Source organism: Porcisia hertigi, chromosome 25, assembly GCF_017918235.1.
Source record: "Porcisia hertigi strain C119 chromosome 25, whole genome shotgun sequence".
In the NCBI taxonomy this organism is placed as follows: domain Eukaryota; phylum Euglenozoa; class Kinetoplastea; order Trypanosomatida; family Trypanosomatidae; genus Porcisia; species Porcisia hertigi.
In genome coordinates, this window is record NC_090584.1 from 877,729 (window position 1) to 902,343 (window position 24,615).

A 24,615-nucleotide genomic window follows, 5' to 3' on the forward strand; every position below is an offset into this window, starting at 1 on the left:
GCTGTGATTGTAATTGTCGGGTGAGCATCCAACGAACACTAACGTCTATACACGAGCCACACGCACAGGAGATGCGAATGCAAGGCAGTGCAAGAAGAAGATTTGGGACATGTGCGCATCCTCTTCCTCCCCTTCTTCACACACGTCGCGCTGTTCAAAGTTTGGGTCGATGTGACGTGCTTAACGTCCCTCAAATCTTTCCGTGTAGCGACTTTCCAGGGATTTTTTCTGAATACACACATCACTCGTCCCTTTAAACGATTCAGCAAATTCTCATCGGCCCGTGCCGATGACGAGAGAAGGTGTCCACGCTGTTCTATTCCGTGGAAAGTTGGTACGCCCCGACACGCTGTCCATTTGCCTTCGCACTGTACTTCTCTATGTGATCGCTATCCCGCACCCGTGTGCACGTTCACACTCTCACCTGCATGGGGCCTTTCGGACTTGGCCATACATTTTCGACTCTTGTGCTTTACTACATGAACACCCCTGCGGTCAACCGAAAGAAGTGATTCCACAGGGCCTCCGCTATCCACGTATCTCTACCACCGTCACCTGTTAGCCTCTTCTCTCCGCCTTTCGAACCTGTTACTGCCATTCACTTTACTTTTGCCCTGCTCTGCCCCCCCCCCCCTCCCCTCCCTCCCTCGCTGGAGTGCGTTGTTTTGCTGTTGTTTCAGCAGTGCTTATCATACACATCACACTTGTTGCTCCCCCATTCTTTCACCGCCTGATCAGCGACTCGTTCGTGCACTTCACGAGAGGGGTGAAAAAAGAAAATACATTTTTACTTTTACGCGCACAACCTCCACACGGTTCGGCTTTGGAAGGGACTTATTCACGGTGGGCGCTTGCCATTTTGTGACACGCCTCCAAGGTAACACCGACCATGGCCTCAGCGAAAACAAAGGTGGCAGAGGAGCCGAAGGTCAGCTCCTGGACTGCAAAGCTTGTCGGCGATGCCGCTGTCACTTACTCCACGGCTATCTCGAACGTATTGACTGATTTTGCCGGGATATTCTTGGTTCTGTGCGGCTCCGTGTACTTCACTATTGGTGGATACTTGTTCTACCGCGAGCTCGTGCTCAGTAAGTAGTGGATAGGCAGGGGCAGTCTTGTTGGAGAAGAGGGAGGGGGCCTGGCGAGGCAAGCGTATCTCACCGGCAGTAGCTCGGTGTGCATGGCCCCACTGGCTGCTGTACTGATCTACTGAGGGCGCAATAACACCATCTCTGCCGCCTTCCCACCCATTATCTAAGAATAGGGCAACAGTTCTGCCACGACCATCCCACAGCCGCCACACAGTCCCTCGGTGTCTCGGGCTCACATCCCCTCGGCATATACACCCTCTCCCTACTCATGCAGAAGAACACAAGATGGAAATCACATTTCCTCAGGTCTCTCTCCGTCTCTCGCCGTTGTTTCAGCTTGTTTCTTATTTACCGTGTTCGAAATACAATGGATGCTTGTCTCCTTCGCATATGTACGCGCGTGACGGGGACGTGTGGCGGGCGGGCTCTTCTTTGCTGCCCCCCCCCCCCCGTAGACGACATTGTGTTTGTTTTTCATATTTTCTTGTTTTTATCGTCTCAGTTGCTGTGCTCTTTTGCCTTTTCCACAGCTGTCCACTTTTACAGTTTTTGGGCTTCCTCTCCGTTCCCTTCTCCTCATCCCCCCTTGCATGTTTAATTTCTTTGCATCGCCCCATTGATGTCGTACCTCAAGTGGCGGCTATGCGTCCCTGCTCGCACGGTGATGCTTGCTTCTCTGTCTTCTGCTGATGCTAACCGCATCTCACATCACGTATACCAATGAAGAATAGACAACAATTGTGTGCGCAAGTCTCTTCGTCTGTCACTCTGTGTTTCTCCATGTCGCTGTTTTGACTTCTGTTGGCCCTACCACTCAGCTCTTTACGCTGCGTTAGGGGGTAGGGGTAGGGGATAGGGGTAATGTGCACATGATAGCGTTTGAGCACGGCCGCTCTTCTGCACAACGCATCAACTTCTAGTCTGCGTGGGTGCAAAACCGGAAGTTTCTGTCAGGAGGAGGAGGAGGAGGCGAGGAGGAGGAAGAGGGGGGGGGCGATGATGGATGGGCGGGTGTGCACATGGCGGCGTATCACTGAATGACGATGTCTGTTGCCGCACACACAGACACACCTCTACACATGCGGGTGTTGTTGATGTCAAGAGGCTACAACGTCTTGTTATTTGAATGATGGGGACTTTTCTAGCAGCAACAATCGGACTGCACGAATGCCGGCATTGAGGGATACGGATCCCTCTGATAAGAACGGCAGCTTTCTCTTCTTCCGTTTATTCGGGTTCGTTCTCTACTGCCTCAGCTACGTGCCACGGCGTGTAGCCGCTGCAGTGTGCCACAAACCTGGATGGCGCACTTCATTTTCCCAGACGGACCTCGTGACGTAACACCGATGCGTGTCTGTACAGTCAATACCCGTGCGCGCACACCCACCCAGCCACCGCGAATCGTCAGGCACCCACCAAACGTAAATATGCCTGCGTTACACTGACTGGCTAATTCTTTTACGCACCCCTCTCGGATTTTCTTTTTTCACGCCCTGTGACCTGAAGCTCGAGATTTCTACGCCTGTTGCTGACGCTCTTTCTTTTAAAAAAAATGCCTTTTCCACTCACCCCTGCTTTCTCCCCGCCTCTCTGCGCCCGTATGCTCTCGTGTTTATTCTTTGTCCTTATTATGTCTGATAGCCTCTTTACGTGTGCATCACACCTCTGCACACAGACGTACATACACAGGCGCGCGTGCACACATGCACATATATACTGGCATACGTTCTTCACTTATAATCAGACGCACGTGGGCGCCACCATCAGCGTTCTGGGTTGGTCTCTTGTTGGACGCGGTTGTCCTGCAGGATCAGCTTTCCGTCCTCTCTTTTTTTTTTTCCTTTCGCGAAATCGCCCGCCTCGTCGTCGAGGCAGCGGCAGCGGCGGCGGCGGCGGCGGCAGCACACAACCAAAAATTAAGCGCTTCTCATTCAATATTTCGGCCCTTCTCCGTGCCTCCACCGGCCGCATTTCAAACAAATTCCTTTTCCGTGATCGAAACTTGCCTTTCTCCGAGATCCACCGCCGGCTCCGCAAAGCGCTCATGTCCTCTTCGTCCCCTGACCACACCCAGTCGCGACATCGCGGTACGGACTTGGTGCCCTTCGACGAGGTCATCGGTGTCACCCCGGATGGCGTGCCCGTGATGTCCAATGGAAATGAGCTTTACTTCAGCAACCTCGAGTCCGTGATACCTGCCTATCATGCGCTCTGTTCTTTTGATCGCCAGACACTAGCAACAGAGCTCTTCAAGAAACTCGGTGTGAAGTGGCAGTGTGTTGAGTTTGCGCGTCGCTACCTTGCAGCCCGCAAGGCTGTATGGATGGCTTCCCTGGCCACCGCCGAGGAGTTGTGGGAGGAAGAGAAACCGTTTGTGCACCTCCAGGAGGGCACACCAGTGGAGTTCACGCGGATCTCTAACGGGTCACAAGGACCAGCGCCGGCAGTGTCGGACATCATTGTGTGGGGTCATAGCAAGGAGACGCCGTTCGGTCATATTGCAATTGTGATCGAGGCCTCGGAGGAGGCCCTGCGTGTGGCAGAGCAGAACCAGGGGTTTGAACGGTGGCAGGAGGATAGGCTGTTCAGTCGGGAGATTCGACTGCGGCGCAGCCGTGCCGGCACTGTAGAGCTCGCAGATAAAAAACCTGTTTTGGGATGGATGAAACTGCACTGTCCCTACTACGACTTTCAAAGCGGTGATCTGGCCGACAAGTTTCGCATTGTCACCGGACCGGGCCGGATCGTGCGCCAACCGTTCCCCAAGCACGTGGAGTTACCGTGGTTGAGACCAGAGGAGCGGTGCGACTTTTATCTGAAACGTTCTCTCACCACTGGCGGCAACGTGGGTGACGACGCTAAAGCGGAGAGAGGTGACGTACCCGGTGCTTTCTACTTCCTTGACTACGATATGTGGTGCCGAATCGGGCGTGCAGCTCAGTCACTTCACCGTATTGCCATGGCTGCCACGGCCAAGGTCCTCGAGGACCCAGACTCGATGTACCTTTTAGAGCATTACTTTGGGGTGCCACCGAAGATTCAGCCGCACTTGCGCCGCTCGTGGGAAACAACACCGCCAATGTGTGGCCGTTTTGACTTCGGCTATGACGGCAACAGGGTATCGATGCTAGAGTACAATTGTGATTCATCCGGTGCGTTGCTGGAGTGCTGCAACACCCAGGAGAAGATGGCCAACTTCTACGGTGTGTCGCAGGGCATGTCGACCGGTTCCTTCTTGGAGGCCAAGTGTGAGGCGTACTTTGCGTCCCTCATGTCAAATGAAAAGTTGCGCCCGATGCACAAGCTGATTCACTTCATGATTGACGACGACGACGAGGAGCGCTATACCGCCATGTGCATCATGAACTTTGCAGAGAAGGCGGGGTTTCGCACCAAACTGTGCGTGAAGCTGGCTGACTTCCGCTACTGCGACGACGTTGCTGCCAACGCCGTCTCGCTCACCGTGCCGTGTGATCATCGCACTATTGTCGACAGTGACGGTGACGAGGTACTTTTGGTGTGGAAGACGTGGTCCTGGGCCACGGTGTTATTACAGTATCAGCACCAGCGCAGCGCAGTCGATGCGGGCAACGATCCGACACTCTCTGACATCCTCCTCAACAACAAGATTCGAGTGCTCGAGCCGCTGTGGAAGGCCGTCACAGGAAGCAAGGCGATTCTGCCTTTTATGCACGCCCTGGCGCCCGATCACGAGCACCTCCTCGCGGCAGATTTTTTCCCAACCAAGGAAATCATATCTCACCACTACATCTCCAAGCCCGTCGACGGTCGCGCTGGGCAGAACATCATGATGTTCGACCCTGTAACCGATGCGACTGAGCTGAACGCGGCTCCGCAAGGGATAATCCGTGAGGAATCGGCGCAGGCATTACCCCTCAAGTCCCTGGTCGCCTCCTGTTTTTTGTCACCGAGCCAGTCGGTGGACCGCACAAATGAGTGCTCAACCGGCAAATTTTTCGACTCTGTGGTTGTTTATCAGCAGCGCCTTTTCTTGAAGAAATTCGAGGAGATGTACTTTCCTATCTTCTGCGGCTGGATGATTGGCGACGAATTCGGCGGTGTGGTCGTGCGTGAAGACACCTCAAAAATAACCAAACTCGGCAGCACCGTCGTCCCCGCGCGGGTGGTGCGCGAGACGGTTTCTCTCGGTGTGGCGTACTCCGGCGAGGGTGAGACATAGCCTCCTCCCTCCCTCCCAATGATTACCGCTTAGCGGCTTAGTGCTTCGCACAATGAGAGCCGCCTCAACGCACATGCATACCGGCGCTCGCACGTTTTTTTTTGTTGTTTGGCTTCATTCATTTCTTCTTATCGACTCCATTAAAGGAATAAAAAAAGAAGGCAGGATGATGATGATGATAAGGCCACTCCTCGCTGTGTGCAATCAGATCCACTCCACCTTCTCTTTATCCTGTTTCAATCCCGTATGGTTGCCAGGGGGTAGGGGGGGGCATGCATCGACTCATCTTAACACGCGTGTACACGTGCCTTCTTCCTCACTCCTTCTGAACTCCATGGGTCGTACTAGCAAGGTAACCGCCGCGGCAAGAATGCGTGTACGTGTGTACGTGTATGTATGTGCGTGTGTGTGTGGAATTCCTATGCGGATGACACACCTGCAGCTGAGGTGTTTGGTTAGCCGTGTATATGTGTTTGCGACCAAATATATTTGAGCGCTAAAAGAGCTAAAATGTCAATGGGGAGAAAAGATCACACAAACAAGAAAACACGCACCCGCACACACGCACACGCACGCACACACACGCACACGCACACACACTGTGCACGCTGATGCAGGAGGAGACCAACCAAGTCGACCTAATCGTCTAAAGTCCACCTGACTTCCGTGACCAGTTGTGCCTTTTCTTGTGTTTCCGCTGACCCAATCCGGAAGAGTAGCGTGACCTCGGTGGTGTGGTATCAGTGGTCTCCTGTGTGCTTTCTGAGGAGGCCAAACAGTTGTCTCTTCCATCGCCATTGCGGAACCGCTTCTGCTGACCACCGGGTCAGGTACCTACAACGTATGGGGAAGTCGGAGCGTTTCCGTTCTACCGATCTCGACTGTCAGGAGCCAGGTGGCGCTGTGTCGAGTCGACCTTCGACAGGGCACACGTTTGTATGGCCTATGCGATGGGCGAAGTGTCAACGTGACGTGAGTGCTCTTTACTGGTCCCCGACTGCTCACTTGGGGAAGTGGAGGAGGAGTCTGTGGCACTGGCCGAGGTGCACCACGCGTCGACAGGGGGGGGGTACAGCTGGGAGTGGCTGGGAGCGAGGCCAGCTGCGCAGCGGGTGGTCTGTGGGATTTGATGCAGCCACTGTGTGCGGGCGACTAGGCCGGCATGGCTGCCGCGCGTGTGAAAATCTGCTTTGCACCACGCGAGGGAGCCTCGGACTGACCTGTTCAAGTTTCGGTCTGAGTACATGTTATAGAATAGACCTGTGGGAAAGATGCGTCTGGACTGCTTGCGCTGCCTTACTGTTTTTGACATGGCGGTATGCATTGAAACAGCGATGAAAAAGCTTCATTCAAATATCCAGTGCGCACCGACTCTGAGTTTATTCCTCTGATTTTCTACTCTGTTGTCTCTTTTGTCTTAGCTTCCCCCCTCCCGTCCCCCAACCATGTGATGCATAGAACCGTTGCCTGTTCTCTTCCCCTCTATTGTGGGCGCCTATTCCCTGGGGTGAAGCTTCATGGGAGAGTACCAGCGCTCTACCCCGTCTACAAGGTGAAGGGAGCGGTTCTTTGTGGATGCGTGCGAGCTCCCAAGCCTAAGAGGTGTGCGTGTATATATATATATATATATATATGCGTGTGTGTGTGCGTCATCGACAGCATTGGATGATACGAACATGGTCAAGGGATTCGCTGTAGACGTGCAAATGTTTTTCGTTGGTGGATTGGTGTTTTCTTTATTCTTGGTGTTTTTGTTTTTAGAATGTGCATATACAATATCGGTAAAACTCTACCTCCCCCCCCTTCATGGTGAGTCCGGCGCACGCGGTGATATGTGCATGTTGTTTCAGTGTCCAGGCTCGTTGTTGCCCAAATATTTGCTTGCGTACTTCTGCGAGTTGCTTCCGTTGCATTTGACGTGTTTCCTTTCTCCTTCCCGTGCACGACTCTCTTACTTGCTTTCTTTTTTTTTTTTCTGGGTGTTCTCACCCGGTGAGGTTTTTGTGTGGCTCGCATGCGTTCTCGCACGGACATCAAACACCGACAGACCCCAAAAACGAAAATATGCCAACGATCGCCTATGGTGGGCATAAACGTATACATGCGATGTGAGAAATCAAAACATATGTTAGCCTCGTGGCAATTGCCGTAGTATCTTTTTTTTTTGCGGGTGTTTGCCCAAACCTAACGGTGAGCGCTCGTGTTCCTGCCACTGCTGGTTCTCCTTCTCCTTCCCCCTCCTCACTCATTCTCAATGGTTCGCAAATCTTTCTCGTCACCGTTCGTTATTCTCCTTCATTTGCTGAATCCCCCTTTCTGCTTTCCGCATCACTCTTCAAAACATACATACCACAAGAGCGGTAGAAGTGTACAGAGGCCTCACCGCACAGCTCCCCCCCCCCCCGCCACCGCCTCGTCCCCGTGTGCCGTTGATTACTTACTCACGTTTCACTATACTGCTGTGGCAGGCTGTCCTTTTTATCATCTTCGGCGGGTGTGCGTACTTCTGGGATGCCAGTTTGCATTGAGTGTGGCCACAGTGTTCCGCGCATCATTAAGCCGGACACTGAAACCGTAGAACGGTGCGGGAGGTGCGGCCATATATGTGACACCTGCTTCGAGTTTAGTGATGTACAGATATGGATCGATGTGGTTTTGATGCGCCGTCAGGCGTGGGCTCATGTTCTCTTCAACCAGACGGACTATTATGCGATGCTCGTCATCTTTCTGGTCTGCTGCGTCATGGAGGCGGTTGTGGTGCAGAACCTCACCGTGCTTGATGCCATTCCACACATTACAGAAGACTTGCAGAACAGCTTCCTTTATACCCCGGAGCGACGGGTGCGATCACTGCAGCTCGTGCGCATCCTTCAGAGCTCTTTTCTGCCGCTGATGCATTACCCGACCGCAGTTTTCAACCTCTTCATATTTACGTTAACAGAAAATGCCCTCGTGGCTTCGGTCGCCACGTGGTTCAGTCGCTTCTTCTTCTGCAGCTCCGGTCACAGAGCACACCCGTGGTTCGTGGAGGCTGCTTTGGCTTCCTATACAAAGCTGAGCTACTTTTTGTTTCTTATCTGGGCCATTCCACCATCGATGCTCCCAATGGTCGACTTTGTGTATGTTTTGTGGCTAGGTCGCGCTTTCACGACACTGGGGTGCGAGCGCCACTGGCTGTACAGCGCAGCATCAGTCCTCGGCTGCGCTTTCGCGCGCGGACTATTTCGCTACCTCACAAAATGGAGCCCCCAGGTGCTTTGTTAGCTGCTGTCTCCCGCCGCTTGCCACCGGCAGGTGCCCCTGTCTCGGTTGCTTTTTCTTCCGCTGCAGGTTTTCTTCTTTAGAGGGAAAGAGGTATGCTCGGTGGCGCTGCCGCTGCAGGTGTTAGTTTGCCTACAGTGAACTTTTTTGTCTCTTCGCTTTTGCCTTCGCTCTGGCACGGTCGCTCGTCACCGCGTGGTCCGTACCATTTCCTTCCTGGGGCCCCGCTCTCTGTGATGTTCGATCCCCGTCTGTGAATCAAGCGAAAACACACATCTGTCCCATGACTGCTCTCCTTCCATGTGTGGGGCTGCCGCTACTAATGCTCGTGCCCCCCTCTCTTCTTATTAAAAAATCAACCAGCGCCTCAGAAGACTAGAGTAGCCTCGGTGGTGTGGTATCAGTGGTCTCCTGTGTGCTTTCTGAGGAGGCCAAACAGTTGTCTCTTCCATCGCCATTGCGGAACCGCTTCTGCTGACCACCGGGTCAGGTACCTACAACGTATGGGGAAGTCGGAGCGTTTCCGTTCTACCGATCTCGACTGTCAGGAGCCAGGTGGCGCTGTGTCGAGTCGACCTTCGACAGGGCACACGTTTGTATGGCCTATGCGATGGGCGAAGTGTCAACATGACGTGAGTGCTCTTTACTGGTCCCCGACTGCTCACTTGGGGAAGTGGAGGAGGAGTCTGTGGCACTGGCCGAGGTGCACCACGCGTCGACAGGGGGGGGGGTACAGCTGGGAGTAGCTGGGAGCGAGGCCAGCTGCGCAGCGGGTGGTCTGTGGGATTTGATGCAGCCACTGTGTGCGGGCGACTAGGCCGGCATGGCTGCCGCGCGTGTGAAAATCCGCTTTGCACCACGCGAGTGAGCCTCGGGCTGGTCTCTCTCTCTCTGTCTATGTATGAACGGTATGTGGTTGAACTGATATTGTGTGTGTCATAAAGGGGGCGTTTTTTTTTTGTGTGTGTGTGTGTCGATGAACATGAGTAACTTCGCAGTGCTGCTCCTCGGAAGCGTATGTGCAGCACAGTGGTAGCCCATGTGTCTTCATTGTCGAATGGGGCTAACGCTTTAGCAGTACACCAGTCTCCCTTTCTTTTGGTACTCTCACGTCTCTTTTCTCCTCCACTCTGCGTGGGTCTCCACTCCGGCGCCACACCGTACATCACTATCGCATATCGCGCTGCACACCATTTCTTCTCATGGTAAGAAGAAATTTCCCCTTTTTTCATTTATATTTCGCACGTTGTGGTGTGTCGGTGGTTTTGTCTCCTTCTTTACCCAGGCACGTGCAAATATCTCTGCCTCGATTTTTCCTTCTCCCCCTCCTCCATCCACCATGAGCCTGGAAGCCAAGATTGTGGTGTGCCTCCACGACCTGAGGTCACCTTCAGGCCAACCGGTGGCGCTGCGCTCCTCGGCAAGCGGCGTCGCGTTCACGTGTCCCCCGGCACTGAAGGAGGCTAACTTCCCCGCTAACGACACAAACTTCGCTGTGGAGCAGCTGCTGGAGCATCCAAATGCCGCTACAATCCAGAAAAAGACAATGCGTTCTGCTGCCTCCGACTTTGTGAAAAACCGCCAAAACCTTGTGGTGTTCAGCTTCGGTGTCCGCTCTATCCCGAAGCGTCAGCTGATGTATGGATACCGCTCGGAGGAGGGTTATGCAGCGCGCGTTATTTCAGAAGCCGTGTCCGGGGCTCAGGGTATCTTTACTCTCTCGTGCTACATTATTGGCCAGGACGAGCACCTTGTGGACCTCATCAGGGCAGACAACGAACTCGGTGTGATTGTGAAGTCGGTGAAGGAGGGCCCACGTGTGCGCATGGTGGAGCGTGCGAAGGTCAAGTCTGACTCCGATGTACGCAGTGTCTTCTCCAAGATTGCGCAGAACTACGAAAGGTACTTTGAGGCAGTGCTCCCAGAGAAACAGCCCACCGCCGAGCTCCAGGCGCTTCCACCGTACAAGGGCGAGACGATCATGCTCCAGCTGCTCCATTACGAGTCAGAGAGCAAGTACGCCGAGTACGACGAGGCCAACTCGATGACTTTTGTGGCTCTCGGTGACTCAGAGCGGCCAGTGCTGTGCGGCCTCGATTCTACCCAACAGGAGGCGTTCGAAGAGACGAGCCGTGTCTTGGTGTCTGCGGCAGGTATCGTGTCGAATATCAAGTGCAACCGCCTGCGTATGCCCTTTGGCAGATCCAAAATGACTCAGTTGATGCGCCGCTGCTACAATGCGGAGAAGGGCAACCCAAACAATACTGTGAACGGGCCGACGAACACCATCATGCTGATTCACTGCTGGACGGATAGCGAGTGGGCGGAGGAGAGTTATCACAACTTATCCATGATCCGTCGCATTTGCAACCCGCTGGGCGCCTCCGGCATCGGGTCCGTGCTGCGCGACCTGCCAGCGGAGAAGTGGCGACTCGACCAGGACATCGCTGAGCTGCGCGATGAACTTTTGATTGCGCGCAACGTCTACGAGTACAAGCCATGTATCTACGAGTCCACGAAGCCGATCACAAATATCAAGGAGGAGGAGATGAAGCGCATCACTGCCATTCAGGTAAAGCGCGATGAGGCACGTGAGAAGCAGCTCAGCACGATTCGCGAGGCGGCCCGATTGGAGGCGAACAAGATCATCAAGCAGCAGGAGGCAAGAAGCGGTACCACTCTGGAAGCTCTCGAAAAGACGCTCGAGGCAAAGAAGCGGGAGAATGAGGCTCTGCAGGCGGAGCGCGACAACTTGACGCGCGAGTACGAACAGGCACTGGATAAGATTCGCCGCAAGAAGGAAGAGGAGGAGCTTGCCGTGACACGCCTCCGGGAAGAGGTGAGTCAGTTGGAGGAAGAACTGAGTGTGCGCCAGGCTGCTATCCAGTCTAAGCAGAAGCAGTTGGAGATGGCGAAACTGGACAAGGCCAAGGGTCGCGAGGCTATCCTGCGCGAGCGCGGCAATGTGGAGGCGATGCGCAAGGCTGTCTTGGCCGAGCGTCGCCACCACCGTGAGCAGTGGATAAAGCAGATTAAGGATATCAACGAGAAGGTGCTAGAGCAGCTCCGCTCCATTGCTGAAGAGCGCAAGCATAATGGAGAGGCGGTCTCGTCGAAGGAGGAGGCGTCCGAGCGGGCCGTGGTGGAGGACATCAAGACCATCGAGGACTACCTGCCAAAGCTCATCTCTCTTGAAGACGTGCCTGTGAACCCAGAGGAGACGGAAAGCATCCGCCGTCAGTTTGATGAAGTCTTCGCACAGGAAAAGCAAACGTACTTGCTGAAGATCGAGGAGGAAAAAGCACGCAAATTGAAGCTGGAGAAGGGCCTCGAGGGGTACCGCAACCGCGTGCTCGAGGTGGCTCACGCGAAGAAAAAGGAAAACCTGCAGGTCGCAGCGAGGAAAGAGCAGCACCTCAGTTCACTGGTGGAACAGGTTCTCACATACCTACGTCACGGCGTGAAGATGACAAAGGTGTCGAGCAAGGGTCACGTGCGACGCCGCTTCTACTTTATCTCCGAGGATGGTAAACGCATCCACTCGTGTGAGCTCGACAGCCAGGGTTCTCCGATCAACCGGCGGAAGCCACCCGTAACGATTTGGTTGCGCGACATTCGAAAGGTCGTTCTCGGCGTCTATAGCGAATCTTTTGTGTCCTTCAGCTCGGAGAGCCAGCTCACCAGGGCGCGGGCGGAGGTCGTCACGGACAACGGTACGTACCGACAGGACCCTACACAGAACATCACACCCGGCAACATAGGCTCAAACAACTACCGTGCCTTTGCGCTGCTGCTGCGCGGTGGAAAGTCACTCGAGGTGATTTGCGACTACGATACGGACTGCGAGGCGTGGATGGTGGGTCTTCGGCGTCTGTTGGGCATTAAGACTGCGACCGAGAAGCTGCTGGACCAGCGCATAGACGCTGGTCGTTCTCCGGATCACCGTGTAGTCGACCAGACGGTCGAGATGAAGTTTGGTGGCCCGCTCGACGTGCGCAACATGCGCGGCTTCCTCGCGCTCTCCGCGGATGAGGCAGTTGTATGCAGCGAGAGCCACATTCCGCCCGCCCTCTTCCTGCGCGTCAAGCAGGAGATGATGGATAAGTCGCACACCGGTTCCATCACCATCTATGACGTGCGCGTTTCATCGGGACTCGACTTGGTGCGCTCGGGCTGCATCTACGACTATTTGCTGCAGCACCGCCTCATTTCGCCTCCGTTCTAGACTATATTCCAGGATACCAAAAAGGGCTCGTGCGTAGTCTGCCCGCACAGCGCTGTCTCATATTGCTGATGTTGGCCTCAGCAAATGACCGAATTCCGTGGCGATGACAGCCAACCCACCTTCGACACCTGTCGCAATATGAGACTACGATCATCCCTGATGTCTCTTGTTGGCTTTTCCTGAACTTGTGCTTTTCTTTTGCACATTTGATCGTTACTCTTGTCTTGTTTACTCTCTCGTCCCCCCCTCACACCCGCGCTGAACGGGCGAGCATCTTCTCTTGTGTTGGACTTGTGTGAGTGAAAGGTTCATGGTGCTGGTAGTCAGGCGCGGCGCAGCATCACCACCAGCACATGGCGCCGTGAGGCGAGAAGCACAAACATCAAACCGTACTTTGATTATAGTAATCAGACGTGCCGTTCACCCCCTTTACGGCTCTCTCCGTGTGTGTGTGTGTGTGTGTGTGCCTTGCGCTCTTGTTCCCCCCTCTCTTTTCTGCCAATCTCTCCACCTCAGTTTTTGCTATTATTTTTTTCTGTTTGACCCTCCTTGATGATGTGCGCTTGCTGCCTTTCTGTCTCTTTTTGTGAATTTTGGTTTACACGTGCCTACGCGTCTCTGTGTCAGCAACGCCGGCTTCCACCTCTCCTTTTTTCGGTTGTGCTCTGTCAGGGTGTGCGCACGTTCTTTGATTCGGGGAAGGATTTCACCTCCCCCAGCTCATCTATACAGGGTTCACCCTGGCAGTCGCACCTAGAAATACACACACGCACACACACACTCACACGTGCTGAGTGACACACCATTGTTTCCTCCCTCTTCTTCCCCCCATATGGTCTTTTTGAGTAGAATGGAGATAGAAAACCCACAATTTGCGAAGACCCTCCCCTCCACAAATACACACACACACATACACATACACAGGTACTCAGTCTTTCAGCTGCCCCCTTTTTTCCATGGGAAATGTGAGAAAAAGCGGTCCCCTCTGGTGACTCCGACGCCTGAAGCAACACCTGCCCGTTGTGCTCTAATTGAAGGTATTCGTGGCTATACGACGCCCAGTCCACATAGCTTAGGTGCAAAGCGTAGAATTCCATTGTGTGTTTTTTTTCCCGGCACTCACGAATGGCTGTCCACTACGATGACTTCCTCAACCACAGCCCCACTATCGTGGCGAGCACTGGGTCGCACTCAGGTGGTTAGTACTACCTCATGGTCATCTGTATGAGGTACACCGCTAGCATTCTTCTTGTTCTTCCTACTTTGTTGAGAGGGAAATAGGCACGAATCCAGCGCCGGCCGATCTTTTGCCTCTTTTTTTCCCCCATTCGCACTGGCAACTGCTTTCCCTTCCATCTGTTGGGGTGGTATATGTTTTCGATACTTCTCCGTGTGACCGTTGCGTGAGTGCCTCTGTTTTCTCCCCCCCCTCTCTCTCTCTCTCTCTAACAGCAGCTCGTTTACATCCAGGGCACGGCAACACTTTAAGCTCCCATGGCAGAGCTCCTTAGCAAAAAGGCGTGGCGTCTCAGGGATGTCCTATTCAACGACGGTGCAGAGCAAGTAGTGCGCGTTCTGAAGATTGATCATCCCTTCCGCCGCCAGCGCATCACCATCGTGCCCACTCCACGCTACGCCAAGGAAACCTACTTGACGGACTGGGTATATCAACCCTACGTGAAAGAACACGTTATTTACGTTAGCAACGACATCTACAACCCATTTTACGTTTTCCTGTGCCGCACGCTGTTTCGTAAAGGCAGGTTCCCCGAGTACGCCTACTTCCATCCTATGGGGCTACCGGACTGTGTTGACGTGAACCTCAGCCGGCGTGCTTTTATCAAAAAGGAGCAGCCTTTCAAGACACCAATGAGCACCATCTTATTGACCACAAATCACTTCCGCGACTCTCACCATCCCTGGGTCTCACGTCGCGTCCTTAAAATAATAGGCGAGCAGTACGTTGTGCACCCGAAAGAGGACAAGCAATCGATGGTGTTTGTGCTGCCGCCTGCCTACGTGCCCGATGTGATCAACACACTCCAGGACCTTGGATTCACTGTGGCGGACACAGTAACAGCCTCCATTGGTGAGGTGGCCACTATCAATAAACTCAACAGCTGGAGTAATAAGTGCCAGCTGCTCGTACTGGTGTACCTCTGGTCTCTTTTGGTGCTCTTCATTGTTGGGGAAGGTCGTCATGTTCATCAGCTCTTCCAGGACTACAAACGGGAGCTAATCGAGAGGGCAGGCAAGGATCCAGCGAAGATGGGTCTGTAGGTACGCGCAGCATCAGCAAGGACGTAGAGGGGGTCTAACGCTCTCGTAAGATGAATAAGCGGCAGTGTTTTTTTACCGCCTTTTCAGCATCTTATCTCTTCTCCAAGCTTCTCGTTGCGCAATCCAACTCGCGCCCGCACGCGCAGGCGTACTGATTCACGAGGATGGTTCCCTAAAGGACACTCATCCGAGGATACAAGAGGTGCTGTTGGCCGAGAGAGAGAGAGAGAGAAAAGGACTTGGTAGCGCCATGATCCCTCCTCGATATTCGCCTCTCGAGATGGACTCTCTTCTTTGGAGTCCTCATGTCATCCCCCCTTACACGGCTCAAGAGCCTCCGTCTCTCATGGCGTGGAACAACAGGGGCCTTTCACCTTTCCGTAATCTCGAAAGTGCAGCCGCCAAATGAAAACAAAAGTTGGAACCAGTGTAGTGGTTGTGGTAGTGGTACCCCCCCCCCCCCTCGATATACAGCTTTGATACCGCGCTCTCCCCAACGCTACGAGCTTCTTGAGGAAGGCGTTACAACTCCGAGTTCGAGGAGCACGTACTCTACCGTTTGTTTCCTCGTCCCCTGTACATCTCCCGTCTACGGTACGTTCTCTCCATCCTGTGCCTCTTGTCGCTCATCTGTCACACGCAGCCGTGTCCACGCTCTTGCTACGTTCCCGGCTCTCCCGTTTCGCAGGGTAAACACGCCAGAGCCCCAATCAGCACGGACGCCACAGTGCAGTTTTTCATCACCGTCACCATCACCATCACCACCACCGCGAGACCCTCCCTGTCCATCCAGCCACCGTTTTTTTTTTGCACATCGATTTCCCTTCTTCGTCATATCTTTTTTTTTTGTTATCCATTGCTAGTGTGTTTCCGCACCCCAGCATTATACCGTCGCACCACCGCACAGCTCTGTCTGCTGTTGCCGTCTCGTTTCAAACTCGGAAAAGGGCTCTTCTGTCGCATTGCGCATCCTCACCGTAAATCTCACCTGTGAACCATGCAGGTGGCGGTATCAGGCGCGAAAATTTTGCACGCTGTGCGTGAGAGGATGAGAGAGGCCACCGTGACTGCCCTCATTGTTCCTAGCACTGATGCCCACAACAGCGAGTACGTGGCAGCGCACCTGCAGTGTCGCGCGTTTGTCTCTCATTTCCATGGCAGCGCCGGCACCGCCCTGATCACGATGGAAAAGGCGCTCCTCTGGACGGACGGACGCTACTGGCTGGCGGCAGAGGTGGAGAAGTACCCAGAGTTTGAGGTCATGAAGCAAGGCAAGCCGGGGGTGCCTTCTCTGGAGGAGTGGATCACCAATAATCTCGGCTCAAAGGCCGCCGTTGGCATGAGCCCATACCTCGCCACGGTGGCGGAGTGGGAACGGCTGAGCAAGAATATCAATCTGTGCCCGGTCGCCAATATCGTGCAGGAGATGATGCCGCCACAGGAGCACGTGCAAAAAATGTACGTGCGCCCTGCTCAGTTTTGCGGCGCCACTTGCCAGGAGCGGCGCGCCGCAATCCTCGCAGAGGCGGAAAAAAAGCACTGTGATCTGATCATTCTCTCCGCTCTAGACGAGATCGCCTGGTTCACTAACCTCCGCGGAGGCGACGTGGACTATAACCCCGTCTTCTATGCCTATGCTGTCATTGACAAGTACCGCGAGAAGGTCTGTCTCTATGTGGACCCCGAGAAGGTCACGGACGATGTGCGCCACACCTGCGAGGGCCATATTGACTTTTTCCCATATGGGCAGTTGGAGGCAGACCTCAAGAAGTTGCAACCGGGCCGGAGAGCGCTCATCGACGAGCGCCAGACCAGTGAGGCCGTGTTCCGCATCTTGAAAGATGCAGGAGCTGAGACTGTGCGCGTCGTTTGCGGGCCGGCGCAAAAGTTGAAGGGGATCAAAAATGAAGTCGAGCTCCAGGGCTTCCGCGACTGCCACGTGCGCGACGGCTCTGCGCTGACGCGCTACCTCGCCTGGCTGCACGACCAAATAGTGAGGAAGGGTGTTTGGGATCTAAACGAGTACGAGGCAGCCAAGAAGCTTGAGAAGCTCCGGGCCCAAGGGGAGCACTTTGTGCAGCTTAGTTTCGACTCCATCTCGTCAATTGGACCCAACGCGGCGATGTGTCACTACAGCCCTGCTGAGACGGGCTCCGCCACAATACGAAAAGATCAGCTGTATCTGATTGACAGCGGTGCCCAGTACTTGGATGGCACCACCGATGTCACGCGTACCATCTGCTTCACTGAGCCGAGTGATGAGCAGCGCGAGGCCTACACTCTGGTGCTCAAAGGGCATATTGCGCTCAACAGCATTGTTTTCCCTAGAGACACCAGCGGTGCTCGTCTTGACACGGTGGCGCGTATGGCTCTATGGAGCGCGGGGCTGGACTACCCCCACGGTACTGGGCACGGCGTGGGCTCGTTCCTCAACGTGCACGAAGGCCCTCACGGTATCGGCACGCGTCCAGTTGCCACAGAGGCGAACATGGAATTGCACTCTGTCGTGTCAAACGAACCTGGCTATTATAAGGAGGGCCACTACGGCATCCGTATTGAGAACCTTGAGGAAGTGGTCGAGTGTAAGACCAAGTACAGCGTTAGCGGTTTCTACACCTTGTCCCACCTCACGATGGCTCCACTTTGCCGAGACCTCGTCGACGTGAGCCTCCTCACGGAGACGGAACGCGCTTGGGTAAACCGCTACCATGCCAAGGTGGTAGAAAACATCATGCCGTATCTGCAGAGGGCGGGCGACGACATTGCCATCCAGTACCTCACGTACCACACGCAGCCTCTCTGAGAGGGGTGGGAGAGGTGCACGGTGTCCCTAGTGAGGAGGAAAAGGGCGCGACATGAATAGTTGTATAGCGGTGGGGAAAATAGGGCGATGGGTCAACGGCAGTTGCTACCTGTCTTCCCCCCCCTCCTATTTTCCACAAAGGGGCCTGTACCGCTTATTCGGTTATCGTACTGCTCCACACGGAAGGGGCGGGGAAGTGATGGGGGTGAGGATGGCGCAGACTGGGTGCAGCACCCCTATCCCCTATCCCCTCCCTAAACACACATACACAATACACATACATACATCTTATTGCCTAGTGACGTCGGAGGACAGCCACGTAGATGTGTGTCTGCGATGCCATGTAGAATCTGCGTACCGATGGAGGTCCATTTGTCCTTGGACTACGATCACTCTCCCAGCTAATCCTAAAAGAAGAGGCGAGGTTCAAAATACTGCTTCCGGCCGGTTATTACACATCTTCGGTTGCCAGGCTTTTCTCCACCTGTAAAGTTGCTGTGCACCAGTATCCCCGGGGCCACATTCGATGTCATTCACTACGCGCAAGACATCACCGCTTTCCACCTTCGAGAAGGGTGCAAACATATGCTCTATTGTCATGCGCTTCACGCAGCGCGTGAAGCTAAGGCACCGCTGTATTCTCAAGCGCCCACACCGCCCCTTTCGTATGCGCATCTGAGCAGAAAAACGTGCGCGCTCTCGTGCTAGAGAAAGAGTGCAACCGTATTGCGAATGTTGCTCTCTCCATGTTTGTCCCCCGAGTCGCGTTGCTTGCCCTCCTCCTCTCGCTGGGATTCATCATCGTTCTCTTTTCTCGTTTTTCGCCCCTATTTCGTGATGGCTCTCCAAGGCAAGGCGCCGGCACCCACTCTCTCCGCGATCCTTTGTGCGGGCAATGAGCTCCCCGTTAATCGTGGTGGCCGGCCCAAACCCGGCATTGCAAACGACACTCATCTTTGATAGGCTTCACGTCGATGAGGTGAACCGCGCGTTAACTGTCCACAGCGACGCCGGTGGTAACGGCACCAACTTTTGCCGTGCTTCTGCGTGCTACAGGACAAACCCACACTTCTGCAGAACCACATTTGTGTATCTTTGCCGGCGGCGAGACTGGTGAGCGCGTGGTCCATTTTCTCCATCAGGAGGACGTCGCGTTCCATTGCTGTATTCGTGCTGGCAGAGACACGCACCCGCGTCACCTGCCTCGATATCGAGAACGGCACGATGCCGGAGCTGATCGAGCCCTCAGCTGCTGGTCCGAAAGAATCTGGAAAGGAAATGGATCGCATGCTGTTCGAGGCACTCGAGTGCGCGGATGGCCTGGCGATCATGGGCAGATTGCCCGCTGGCAGCAACGGCACAGAAACCCGTCCTTATGGATGCCATTAGTGGGATAGAGGCTTCGCTCGAGGTGTCCAACGCGCACTTTATCCTCAAGGTGAACATGAGGGGGGGGGCTCTACCAGCTCACAGGGCGATCGACCCCAGAGAGCGCGTTTGAGTACGCGATGCAGATGTGGACCATGCGTGTATTGGCAGTCACCGATGGCCCGCGCACTGCGTACATCCAAGAACGAGGTGAAGCTCTACATGTGATTCACATACCAAAGGTGGACGGCGTTGTCAGCCCTTTGGGCGCCCGGCGACACGGCCGATGCTATTTTTTCTCGCCGAATACACACACGGCTCCAGTCCAACGGAGGCGTTTCGGCTGGCATTGGCTGCGGCCTCCGCCAACTGCCTTCAAACGGACGCCGGTGTGTTTGAGCAACACGACATGAGCCGCATCGCCGGCGACATTTCTGTTGGACGTTTGTGAGCACAAGGGCTGTCCATCGAAAAGTGCGCAAGTGTCTCCTGTGCACACGCACATGACGGCATCAAGTCGACAAGGGTTCGAGAAAGAAAACGTAGAGCCTGGCCCCGCAGCCTGGGGTGGGGGTGGGGTGATTGAGGGAGGGAGGGGCCCACGAGTACGAGGCCTCCATTCGTGTCTTTTGTTCCTCCAAGTATACCTCCCCGTTTTTGTTTGCTTTCACTGCTCGCCTGTTTAGCGAACCCATTCCATGCACATCATACCCGTTTTCTACTTTGGACATGGGCACTCACTCGCAAATTCCTGCGGATTCCTTTGAACCTGCGGTGTGAAGACTCTAAAAGGCACCGACTCGAAGTGTTTCCGTGACATGACCTGCCGTAACGCATCACCAAATCACAAAGATGCGTGGCTCCTGACACGATTGGGCATTCGTTCTAGCGTCTAGCGTGCCTTTCAACTACCCACAGGTTCACACACGAGACTGAAGGGTCGAGGGCAGGAGGTCTTTGGGGGTGGGGAAGGGGCGTGCTAAGGCCGTATTCCTCGTCTTCCTCCCTCCCGCTTTGATACTGTTTGGTCCTCCCGCCCCACGGGCGAATTTCCTACACCTGTGTGCCCGATACACAATGGCAGTGATCCTCCTCCACTCCCCACTCGATGCCTCTTTCTCGTCCCCCTTTCCCCCCTTCGACTCGCCCCTTCGTGTTAATCATGTGGGTGACTCGTACCAAACTGTTCATGTTTTCTTCCCTCCCTTTTTCCACAACTAAAACACATGCATACACGCATGTACAACATTCTGCAGTCCATTCAGCAATCCTCGCACCACCCACTACGCTCTTACCTCCTATTCTCCCACCCCCTTTCCAACACATCCACCATGGCCAAGGGAAAGCGCTCCGCTGATGCCAAAGGCAGCCAGAAGCGCCAGAAGAAGGTGCTGCGCGACAACATCCGCGGCATCACGCACGGCTGCATCCGCCGCATGGCGCGCCGCGGTGGCGTGAAGCGCATCTCGAGTGAGATCTACGAGGAGGTGCGCCGTCTGCTGAAGGCGTACGTGGAGGACATTGTTCGCTCCAGCACGGCCTACACCGAGTACGCGCGCAAGAAGACCGTGACGGCCTCTGACGTCGTGAACGCGCTTCGCAAGCGCGGCCACATCCTGTACGGCTACGCGTAAGCATGCATGCCTTAGTCTCGTTTCCGCCTCTCCCTCTCTCTCGCTTAGACACACCTGCGTGAGCGACAGGGGCGGCCAGGGACACGTGTATGTGTGTGTGCCCATTCATAGAGAACCTCTTTTATTTTCTTGTGTTCTTTCGAACCGCCTTTGGAATCCCCCCCTGGGTTGCTGATGGCTTTTTTTTTGTAGTTTACGACTACCCCTGTGACTGACCCCCCCCCCCTGGGCAGAGAGCAAGAGAAACCACAGAAGATGATGATTACGGAATAACTCTCTGGCGCGTGTGTTGTAATTGGGGAGAAAGGGCCCCAAACGCCGCGTACATTATCTGCACGCGTGTGCCTCATCCCCTGCTGCCGGGTGGACGCGCTCACGTGTTTACAATGAAGCGCTGCGCGTCGATGTTGCCTGGGTTGCTCTCACCAAATCAGCGTACACACCCACACCCTCATGGACAAGGAAACGGGCACGGTAAAGCTGAACCACATCCGCTTTGAAGACGTTGATCGCATTTCTCCGCTTCTGGCACTCCACTATTCCTCTCACCCCACATGCCCGTTTTGATTTTTGCTTGCAGGGCCTTCTTGCGCGCCCATCCCCATCGCGCACACAAAAATTACACACACACACACACACACACACACGCGAACCCACGGGCACGGATGGGGCCGGTCATTGAGCTACTGGCAAGGGCACACAAGGGAGTCTTCCAAGGAAATCCAGGCACCAACGAGAGAGATGCAGTGCGGATGCACTCCTTCATCGGGTTAACGGCGCTGAGATTGCAGCCGCGGTGCGTTTCTTTTTTCCTTTTTCACCGCCTCCCTTTTGGAAGCAGGCAGGCGTCCTCCACAATTGCTGCGTTCTCTTCCCCTCGAAAAGCGCAACTGTAATCAGGGATGGTGGGCGATGGGTCAAGCCGTCACGGTGACCCCCCTCACCCACGATCGATCTGCGGAGACAGAGAAAGAAAGCAAGCGCCACCCACATGTATTTCGCTATTGGCACACCCGAAGCAGGTTTGAGAGAGTATCGGGGTTCACAGGCTAGCGGATGAGGGGGGGGGGCGCCCTGCCGCGGGAAGGCGCATGACGTTGCTTGTGTGCGCGCTTTCTTGAGAGCCATGTCTTCTGTGCCGACAAAAGTAGTTGTGATGCGGCCGATTGAGGACGTGGCCTATGCTGCACTGGCCGGTGAACCCCAGCGCGCTCTAGGAGCTGGTGGGGGAGACTGGCCAACTAGCGGCGCGATCCCCTTCCGCATCGCGAAGCTGTTACACGTGAGGAGGCTGTGCATCTTCTCACACGGATCACTGCAGCGACGCCCCGGATCTCAACCCGACATGTCAACTTTCCAGACTTGGCAAACCGCTCTCGGTTTGAGGTCTACACAGGGGATGTTGTCGAACATCGAAGACCGCGCCGAGGGTGTGACCCACCACTTGGTGAAACCTCCTGCCGCTCATTTTTGTGGCCCAGGAACTCTCCGGGCTTGGGCATTCGAGCTGTTTGGCTGCTGTAGGCTTTTGCTTGAGGTCCACACCTGCGGGGGAGGGGGAGGTCTTGTCTCGCTCGCAGGAGTTTCGTGCCTGGGAGGAAGTCTTGCGCGACGGAGTAGCCTGCACAGCATCAAGGATCTCGGAACATGCTCTGCCATCTAGTAAGTGGACTTTGAGGGCTTCAAAGAGCTGGGGTACCTCGCACCGCTCGTTTGGTATGCTGCCAGCTCAAGCCCTGCTCCTTTGATCAGCCGCAGTGCTTTGTTCGGACACAATTTTGATGCACGTGACGGTGACACGCCAATGATGCGTGTTTGGGCCGCAACGAGTGTGCGTACCAGGCCGCACCGGACGTGACTCGTCACGTTCCCTTTTTTTTGATTCCATCTTGTGTGTGTCTTGGTTTGCCTTGCAAAGGTGTTTCATCACAATGTGGGGCGCATGGGGTGTGCCATATGACTGGCACTTAATTTCTGTGTGTGTGTGTGTGTGTGTGAGGGAGAGGGAGAGGGAGGGCCAAATGCCACGCCATCGAAGCAATGCGGAGCCGTACCGCCCCTGAACGCTGCTCTTTTCTTCTCATTAACCTCACGACGCACTTTTCGGACACCCCATTCCCGCCTTCTCCCCCCTCTCTCTCTCTCTCTCGAAGACTGCGTTTTTTTGAGGGAGATTCGCTTTCCACGAATGTGTGACACATGTGAACTGCGCGAGTCGTTGGCGTTTGTCAAGAAGTTGTTGAGCAGCTCTCCGTGTTCCCACTTAATTTTCATTCTGCTTGTATGTGCACCATTGGTTTATTAATCGTTTTTTTTGTTCCTTTGATCTCCCTCCACTCATCCCGCTTGGCCCTGTGGGGGGTAGAAGCGCCCGCCGTTGCTCGCTAGCACAGCGACCTGCACACCTACTCGTTGCTCTCTCCACTCCGTTTCCACTAAAGATCAATTCTGTGTGTAGTTGTGCATCTGTCCACGTGCTACAGCGTCGTCGTGTTCTTTTCCGGTTTCTCTCCTTCCCACTTCTGCATTTTCTCTTTTCGTCTGCACGTCACACAGTGCCCGTCTGCCGTCCGGACTAGACCTCCAAGAAGCGCACTGTCCCACGTGGCGCCTCCTGACATGTCTGCTGCGCCCCCCTCACTTTCTGGGTTGCAAGCACACACGGGGTCATGTGGAAGAAGGAAGAAGGGCATTCGCTCTATATGTTGTCCTTCGCCACAAGACACCACTATGTGTTCGGGAGCGTGCCACGTTTCCTCGAGTCGAGGGACCCTTTGCAGTACACTTTCGTTGTGCCGTCGCGCTTCTTTTTCCCCCTCCTTCAGATTGTCGCCGTTACTGCGTTCACTGTGTGTCCACTGTTCTCATGTCAGTGTCACGTTCAACCTGAGAGTTCTCAGGCGGAGTGCAGCGTACTCTCATCTAAGCATCACCTTGCTGCGCGGCCGCCATGGCGCCTCCCGTGTTGCAGGAGCGTATGCCATTACAACTGTGGCGTGTGCTTGCATATCAGGTGCAAGGGAAAGCGATGAACGGGATCAAGAACCGCAAAGGTGGAGGCACACGCGGTCCTGCACGCGCCTTTTTTGTTCTCTTTGACTGCTTCCCGCTTCTCTCCCTCCTCCCCATGCACGCCACCAGGGTAAGCTACAAGGAGACACCTTTACTGCTCGTCGGTATCCTTGGAGAGGGGGGAGTGATTCCAGAAAAGGGCTGTGCATGTTTTGGTGTTCGCCATTTGTGCGTGGAGAGGAGGGGCGGCGATCTCCGGTTGCACATCTCTCTTGTTTTTTCTTCTTGCTGTGATCCAGCACGGTCCCTTGTACTGCCGCGTGTCGTCTGAGAAAAGACGCGCACTAGGCATACCGGCCGTCGATGTATCGCTCACACACCGTCTATTCAAGCACGGGAGTCTATCGCCACCATGAGAGAACCGCATCACCCTTGAGGGGAAATAGTGTCCCCGGTGGACGCTGGAGTGCGGTGGTGCGTGTGTGTGCGTGTGTGTGTGTGTGTGACTGCGGGTGCGGAGACTGGAAAGGAGGCGACCCCCCGCTCCGCCCCGCGTGGCACCAGGCTTCGGTCAGGAGTTTAGGTGGCTGTGCGCGTGGTTCCTACACCGATGTCCCCCTCCCCTCCCCGCCCTGAGTCTTGCTGGTAGGCATGCTCCACTTCTCACTAGGCCCCTCCCTTTCGCGGTTTACTCTTCCCCCCTCTCATCATTTTGCGTGAGTTTTTTTTCTCGCTGTCGT

At 54.8% G+C, this 24,615-nt stretch overlaps 8 protein-coding genes across 8 annotated transcripts; all 8 read left to right on the forward strand.

Annotated features, from left to right (window-relative positions):
- Positions 1-889: 889 nt before the first annotated feature.
- Positions 890-1,096, forward strand: JKF63_04752 (uncharacterized protein; the record flags this gene model as incomplete). Its single annotated transcript, XM_067900730.1, has 1 exon — positions 890-1,096. The coding sequence occupies one exon, from the start codon at positions 890-892 to the stop codon at positions 1,094-1,096; it is 207 nt and encodes a 68-aa protein (XP_067756751.1).
- Positions 1,097-3,135: 2,039 nt separating this feature from the next.
- Positions 3,136-5,292, forward strand: JKF63_04753 (uncharacterized protein; the record flags this gene model as incomplete). Its single annotated transcript, XM_067900731.1, has 1 exon — positions 3,136-5,292. The coding sequence occupies one exon, from the start codon at positions 3,136-3,138 to the stop codon at positions 5,290-5,292; it is 2,157 nt and encodes a 718-aa protein (XP_067756752.1).
- Positions 5,293-7,803: 2,511 nt separating this feature from the next.
- Positions 7,804-8,556, forward strand: JKF63_04754 (uncharacterized protein; the record flags this gene model as incomplete). The annotated part of the gene is made up of 1 exon (XM_067900732.1): positions 7,804-8,556. The coding sequence occupies one exon, from the start codon at positions 7,804-7,806 to the stop codon at positions 8,554-8,556; it is 753 nt and encodes a 250-aa protein (XP_067756753.1).
- Positions 8,557-9,892: 1,336 nt separating this feature from the next.
- Positions 9,893-12,778, forward strand: JKF63_04755 (uncharacterized protein; the record flags this gene model as incomplete). Its single annotated transcript, XM_067900733.1, has 1 exon — positions 9,893-12,778. One exon carries the CDS (start codon positions 9,893-9,895, stop codon positions 12,776-12,778), a length of 2,886 nt encoding a protein of 961 aa, XP_067756754.1.
- Positions 12,779-14,272: 1,494 nt separating this feature from the next.
- JKF63_04756 (uncharacterized protein) lies at positions 14,273-15,058 on the forward strand (the record flags this gene model as incomplete). Its single annotated transcript, XM_067900734.1, has 1 exon — positions 14,273-15,058. One exon carries the CDS (start codon positions 14,273-14,275, stop codon positions 15,056-15,058), a length of 786 nt encoding a protein of 261 aa, XP_067756755.1.
- Positions 15,059-16,055: 997 nt separating this feature from the next.
- JKF63_04757 (uncharacterized protein) lies at positions 16,056-17,861 on the forward strand (the record flags this gene model as incomplete). The annotated part of the gene is made up of 1 exon (XM_067900735.1): positions 16,056-17,861. One exon carries the CDS (start codon positions 16,056-16,058, stop codon positions 17,859-17,861), a length of 1,806 nt encoding a protein of 601 aa, XP_067756756.1.
- Positions 17,862-18,756: 895 nt separating this feature from the next.
- JKF63_04758 (uncharacterized protein) lies at positions 18,757-18,978 on the forward strand (the record flags this gene model as incomplete). The annotated part of the gene is made up of 1 exon (XM_067900736.1): positions 18,757-18,978. One exon carries the CDS (start codon positions 18,757-18,759, stop codon positions 18,976-18,978), a length of 222 nt encoding a protein of 73 aa, XP_067756757.1.
- A 107-nt stretch (positions 18,979-19,085) lies between these two features.
- JKF63_04759 (uncharacterized protein) lies at positions 19,086-19,250 on the forward strand (the record flags this gene model as incomplete). The annotated part of the gene is made up of 1 exon (XM_067900737.1): positions 19,086-19,250. One exon carries the CDS (start codon positions 19,086-19,088, stop codon positions 19,248-19,250), a length of 165 nt encoding a protein of 54 aa, XP_067756758.1.
- Between the last annotated feature and the right edge of the window lie 5,365 nt (positions 19,251-24,615).